Here is a 7,477-nt window from a genome sequence, read left to right as displayed (position 1 = left end):
GAAGAACTAACCCACATTTGTATTACATGGAGAGGAAAACCTCTCACGGTCAGAATGACAGCAAGGAAACTCTTAACTCATGATCCGCCTACCACTGAGGATATTTCACTTCTGCACTGTGGTCGGTGCGAGCCAGGTGCGGAATTCGTATCAACCAGCCATCCTTGGGATTCGAACTTGGTTCACCTCATTGTAAGACGAACGCTCTATCCCCTAAACTGTCATTCATGCTATGTAATTTTATAACCGTTGTTGAACAGCCGAACCACTTTTGGGTTTACGGCTACTAATGTTCGACTCCATAGCCTTGTAATTTTGAACCAATCCAGAAGACAAAGAAAATCCTGGATCAGTACCCCCAGAAGTATTGATTTGTTATGAAGACATGGAGGACTTTGCGACTCGACAGATTTAACGTACATCAGTCACCATTTACTACACGGAGAGTTTTTGGTCGGCTGGGATCGAACCCACAAACTCTTGGACTTGGGCCCAGTGCCTTACCAATCAGGCTATCCCGGCCTATGCTATGTAATTGGTAAATTTTGAACTAAACAAGTTCTTCCTAAAAAAATTCAATAAATATTTCTTTGCGTATATGATTGTTTTCCTACAAACTGACGCTCACTTTTTTAATATTCCACGTTTCAAAAAATTGGTTCGATTAATATTATAATTAATAAATATTGGTTCGCGCATAACTTTATCTGCGGATAAAGTTACCAGGTCCGCTTTATAAAGTTTATTAAGGTAATAATGAACGTTGTAGCCTATTTTTCAAATATTTAATTAGAGGAAGGAGCAATTTTCTTCGTTTTATCATTAATAATCTTAAATTGGGTTTTATATCCGAAAGTTAAATTCCCAGTTCTTGTGCTATATTTAGTCTAATTAAGAATTCGTTTTTACTGTATAAGTTGAAAATAAATAATATAAATTAGTTAAAATAAGCCGAATTGTGGTTACTTCGGAATGAAAATTTAGAAAAACTGCTATAAACGTTGAAAATGGTTATTAAGGAAACATATTTCTTTATTAAAGAAGATAATTATTTTGATCAGAAACGTGATGAGAAATACTAATGGAGTATTTTGTTGCCCTTTTAATAATTTATTCAATATATTGTAATAAAAAATTTTCATATTTTCTTTTAAAAAATGCCTTTTCTATTTTATTGGCATTTTATTAGAAATAATTTCACAAAGGCAACCAAATTATTAAAAAAGAAAATTATAGATTGTATCTAAATATAATCTGAGGTCACAAAACTCATCACTGGCTATAAAAAGTACTATCGCGTAACCCCTGTAACTTTTTGGTGGAACACCTTTTGGGAACAGTTGTTTTAGACCTCGTACTCTAGGGTGCAGAAGCTGAATGTTCTATTTGGGTGTTCAGCTGTATGTTTCTATAAAAGTATTATCTCGTAAAAGTTATTTATGAACTTATTTGTGTATTTCTTTAAACTTTAGGCTGAAACCAATGCACTATGTTACAATCAAAACATTTCACTTTTAAAACTAAATTTTCTAATTGTCAAATTAAATGCAACATACAATTTTTACATTAGAAGTGATGTGCAATATTTAACTTTAAAACTTAAAATTACTTAATTAGTTTTTGATTCTTGCAGTAAGCATTAGTAGATATCAAACTAAAATATTCAAAATAAAATTAGAATGTAAATAAATATTATAATTTAATTTCACATAAAATAAATATAACTTCATAAATACAACAATATCTAAAGACTGACTCTAACAAGATCATTTCTTTTAAATCGAAATGCTTATTTTTATCTTGATGTCACTAGTTTTAAAGCCAAAAAATATACTTAACAATTTTAAACTTCATATAATTAAATCCAAACTCAATCTTATTAATATTTATATACATAACTAAATAAAATAGCATAGCTTAAGAACAGTAGCACTTTTCTCTACAATCAGACTCGTTTAACACATATGTTTCATTAAGTATAATAATTTTAAACACTTTCTCAAATTAAACTTTGACTTGTTTAACTTCAATTATAAACTAACTTCTTTACGAGTTCATTTTTTTTCCAAATTAAATTATATATATGAATAAGAAAATAAGACTAAACTCTACAAACATCAATAAGAAAAAAAAAACTTATTTACATACTTTCCCATCAATTAACTTTCGTCTAATTTAAATCAAGAACTAAAGATACACAACTAAGACCATCTGCATTCCTGTTCTTAGCTCCAGCTATATGCTCAATTTTAAAATTAAACGGTTGTAGTGCTAAAACTCAAGTCTGGCATTTGAACTAGTTTAATTTTATAAAGAAAAACTTGATGCTTGATCTTTTGTTTTTCAGTTTATGAACAAATTTTGAAAGAAATAAAAGTAAAAACAATATTAGATGAAAAAGAAATTATTGTGATAATAAAAAATTCCACCCTTCACTATTTGACATTTCATTTGTTGGAAATAATAAATTACTGCACAACCCCTAAATTAATTATATAAAAATCTGATAATGTAATCTTGTTACCAGAGTTTCGTTTTTATTAAATGACCGATTTCTCAAAAAAGTTTGAAACATTGAATTCTGCCCGTAAGGTTATATGCCTGAACTACGTATATATTTGTAATTAGTGAACAATCCCTAAAATTGAACTATCAAATTTTTGTCATTTTCACTAGCAATTTTAATTAAAATCAACAGAATTTTGGTTCGATAATTCAAATCTTCAGATAATTCAAATCGACTGTTCAAAATTTGCAATTGTAGAAAATGTGGTGTTCCGAAAAACGCAAAAATTAGGACTAAAAGCTAAAAAATAAGGCAAACAGGAATATAAGGACAAGGCAAACAGGAATTTATTAGGAATATAAGGACTACTACAAATCCTGCAGTTTGCTTTAAGTTAGATTTCGCTTGGGAAAAAATTGAGTAAGGCTTAAAATTGTTTTAATGAACTTTTCTTAATAAAGAATAGAAGGGATTAAGAGTTTATCCCTCTACATAATGAGCTTCAACATTTCGGACTTTTTTTGTTTTTTATAAAATTAAATCAAAAAATTAAAATTTTAAGAATAAATGTGAAAAAAAAAAATGCCGAACATAAAATTCCGTATCGGTCTAGTAGCAGCAGAAAATACAATTTTCGTTAGAAAGAACAATAAGTGTGTCATGTTAAGTAAAACAAAATTATATTTTATACATTGTTCAAAGTACACAGTAAAATTGATATTTTTTATGTAAATTATCTTGAACATAAATTATTTACCTTTCATGAGATCTCAACATATACCCTATTGAACATCACTTATTAAATAGGGCATGAGCACTTAAGATCATTGCATCATACTTAAAATCACTTACCCTTTAAGATCATTGCATCATAGCACTACTGCGGATCGTAAGGAATAAAATTATTTTTTTGAATCGTAGAATTTCATTCCTATTTTTCAATACATTTTGTATACTTGAAAAGACAATAACACAAGTGGGTTTTAGAAAATGCACATTTAAATTAAGTTCTGTGATGAAAAAAAAATTATTATTAAAATCTCGAAACCAATCAAAACTTATTGAATCCTTTAATAACGGCGACTTACTATTGCCATGTATAAAACAGCCACAGAATTTGAATGTAATATAAGGACTTCGGATATTTTTAAGTGTTAGAAACCACTTTATTTAACATGAAACATGACACAAAACATGATTTATTTTTTTACAAATTTTTCATTTAAATCTAGTTGCTATGATGTTCTATCAAGAGAATGACACATTCAAATAACTTTTTTATTTATGTTTACATACAGTGTGCACATAAATAAGGAATGGTATCATTAATGGCAAACATTTATACAAATGTGTTGAAATTGTTGTGATCATTAATTTATGCTCTAGAATATGCAAATTTCTATATTGCATTTTACAACCAAATTCAAATTTTTATGATAGCAAAAAATATAATTTTAAAATTAACAAGAAATTTCTGTTCTGAATATATAGAGAATAAAATGGACTATTTAATTTACATATATTCATTTCTTTCGTGATTTTGCTCATGCTAATCACCAGGACGTTACAAGTTATATATTAAGGCAAAACTTTAGTGGTTCTTTGACAAGACCCACGACAAATCTATTGTTGCTACAGAAGTCCATATAATACTGTAATCAAAATCAAACAATCAGTTCAATAATTTTCGAAGAAACCACACAGCTTGATCACTGTTGTGATTGAATTAACAGCTTTGAAACCGACAATGCTTAGACAAGAAGAAGAAAAAAAGTTCCAAAGTTGTGCACATTTTACATTAAAATATTAGTTAATGAGAAGCGCTTCCTAAAAGGAGTTCCGTGGAAGAATCACAAGAGTTTCGAGAGTTAAGACTTTTTTTTAAAATCAATAATATTTATATTTAGGTTCAATTGATATTCCTCAATTTAATTTACTATTTAAATTGTTGATAGAAAGTTATTGTATAAATAGGTGAGCCATCGAACGTTAGACACGTCGCAGCCATTCCTCTATCCTCTTCAAAAATTCAATGGAAAAATTCTGATTAAAAATATAGCTTCAAGTTGTACCAAGCAACATATTGGAGTTGCATCTAACTTAGTTTACTCACCATATTTACACCACCTTATTTAAATATATTTGAAGAACTATTATGAAATTAACATAAAAGATCTAAAAGCAATAAAAAGGTTCAGGTTTAACTGAATCTGAAAGAACAGGGTTCTCATCAGCATGAACAAGATTATGCTTAATTAAATAACTTTTTCGAGTAAAACGCATACTACATATACTACAAGAATAACGTTTTTCACCAGTGTGAACAAGATTATGTGCGTTTAAGTTACTTTTAAAAGAAAAACTCATATTACAAATGCTACATGAGTATGGCTTTTCATTGCTATGAACATGATTATGGGCAATTAAATGACTTTTGCGAGAAAAACTCAGATTACATACACTACAAGAATAAGGTTTTATACCGGAATGAACAAGGTTGTGGCGAATTAAATTACTTTTTTTATTAAAACACATGTTGCATGTACTACATAAATAAGGCTTCTCCCCTGTATGAAGACGATTATGTGCATTTAAATGAGTTTTTCGAGTAAAACGCATATTGCATATACTACAAGAATAAGGTTTTTCTCCAGAATGAACAAGATTATGTACATTTAAATGACTTTTTTGAGAAAAAGACATATTACATACACTACAAGAAAAAGGCTTTTCTCCAGAATGAACACGGTAATGCTTAGTCAGATAATGTTTTTGAGAAAATCGCATATTACATACACTACAAGAATAAGGCCTTTCACCAGAATGGACACGATTATGCTTAGTTAGATAGCTTTTTTGAGAAAAACTCATATTACATGCGCTACAAGAATAAGGTTTTTCCTCAGAGTGAACGAAGTAGTGTCTAGTTAAATTACGCTTAAAAGCAAAACTTTTATTACATATGGTACAAGAATAAGGTTTTTCATTAGTATGAACAATACAGTGTTTAAGCAATTTAGTACCTGTTGAAAATTTCTTGTTACAAATCGTACAAGAAAGGGGTTTTTCATCAGCATGGATATTGTAGTGTTCATTTAAATCACTGTCTTCTAAAAAACTCTTATTGCATATGTTACAAGAATATTTTTTACCAGCATGCACAAGGTTGTGGTTAGTTAAAGTGCGTTTATTCGCAAAACTCTTTTTACATATAACACAAGAATATGGTTTTTCACCCGTATGAACACGGCAGTGAGCAGTTAAAGTACAATTTGTCGAAAAACTCTTATGACATATATTACAAGTAAATTTCTTTTTACCAGTGTGAACAAGACAGTGCTTAGCCAAATAATCTTTTCGAGAAAAACTTTTATCACATACATCACAAGAATAAGGTTTTACGCCAGTATGTACAAAACTATGTCTAATTAAACGTTCTTTATGTGAAAAACTTTTACTACATATATCACAACAATAAAGATTTCTGGGTTGAACGAGATCATGAGTAGTTACATGATCTTTTGGAAAAACACTCTCATTATAACAATAAGTTATTGCTTTAGTATCAACTGTGTTCTGGATTTCAGAAAGTTCGTTTGTATAAGTTGCATCAGACATGTTAAAGGCACACAGATTTTTTAATAACCAAGAATCAATTTGAGATAAGAAAAAATCTCCCTTTTTCTAGAAAAGTAGACAAAACTAAGGTCTTAAACACACTTCAGTTTTATGAAATATCCTTCATTATTTCATTGCGCATTTTTTACATGCATGAACTAAACTTTATAATGCATATATTCTTTTCAGTTCCTTCCATTAACCAGCATAGTATCCAAAAATTTGTGATTACCTAAAAAGAAAGAAAAACACATAATTAAAATAATAAATGCACAGTACAAAAGTAAAGAATGTCTTGTATATTTTGCACATTTTACAGGCATGATGTGCTAGCAAAAAAAGGAAGAAAAGAGGAAATCTGCGTGAAATAATAGAGTAATCAATCCCGAGACTGTGTTATGGAGATTTGTTCTAACAATGTTTAAATTTTTTCTTATAAGAGTCACTTATACAAATATGAATAAAATATTAGAGAAAGAATTTAAGTTTGCAAGCTTTACACAGGAAAAGAGTTCCATGCTATAATTTTAGATGCATACATTTTACTATATTTATACCATATGTATAAACATAGAATATAAAAATAACTTAGTACATAATTTAATTTTAAAAAGACTTACAAAGCAAGATGCATATGGATGGTGTTTTCTACACTAGGGAACGTTACAGCTCCATACCGCCTATTCTTCTGGGTTATTGTTTCTGCTGTACTTTAAAGCCATTTGACTCACAGTGTGATCATTGTGTTTTGAGATTCTTGCAAACGTGGCATTTGATTACTTATTACTTGTGTTTACAACAACAATACTTGTGTTTACAATAAACGTGCTAACACTAACGTAAGATGGTGCACAGCTTGCAACAAGAACAAACAGTAACAAGCAAATGGAAAGAGGCCAAATCAGGATGGCCAAAAAAGCAAGTTATTCAAAATCTAGCAACCATGCACCTTCTTTTAACAATATATCTATAAGAACTTTAAAAAAAAACTAACCACCTAATAAACCACAATATATCTATATATACAGGGATGAGATTAGCCGAAAGGCAAAAAAGCTGAATTTCCACAATAGCAAATTTTACGCAAGCGCAACCCTTTAATAATAAATTCCAGACAGTTTAAGGTAATAAATAATGTGTTGACATACAATTGTGTACTAATCTATTATTATATAAATGATTACATTGATACTTAACATTTAGTGAAAATAAAAATTACCAATTGAAAAAATAAAGCTGGAAATTATATTTTTCCTCAGTTCACATAAGAGACAATTATTACTTGAAAAACTACCTGGTTTAGCAAATTAAAACTACTGAGAATATACATTAATATTTCATTTCTTTTAATAA

At 29.0% G+C, this 7,477-nt stretch overlaps 1 protein-coding gene across 2 annotated transcripts in view; it reads right to left on the bottom strand.

Moving 5' to 3' along the window:
* Positions 1–3,770: 3,770 nt before the first annotated feature.
* LOC107444206 (zinc finger protein 271) overlaps positions 3,771–7,477 on the bottom strand; it is a 6,289-nt gene continuing 2,582 nt past the window's right edge. For both annotated transcript variants that reach the window (XM_071178865.1, XM_016058291.3), the window contains exon 2: positions 3,771–6,356. In XM_071178865.1, the coding sequence (XP_071034966.1) occupies positions 4,682–6,124 (1,443 nt within the window). In that variant the 5' untranslated portion in view covers positions 6,125–6,356 and the 3' untranslated portion in view covers positions 3,771–4,681. The remainder of the gene's footprint in view (positions 6,357–7,477) is intronic.

The sequence above is a fragment of the Parasteatoda tepidariorum genome, chromosome 3 (genome assembly GCF_043381705.1).
Source record: "Parasteatoda tepidariorum isolate YZ-2023 chromosome 3, CAS_Ptep_4.0, whole genome shotgun sequence".
NCBI lineage: Eukaryota > Metazoa > Arthropoda > Arachnida > Araneae > Theridiidae > Parasteatoda > Parasteatoda tepidariorum.
Note: the sequence above shows the minus strand (reverse complement) of the source record. Positions and strands in the feature narration are given on the sequence as shown.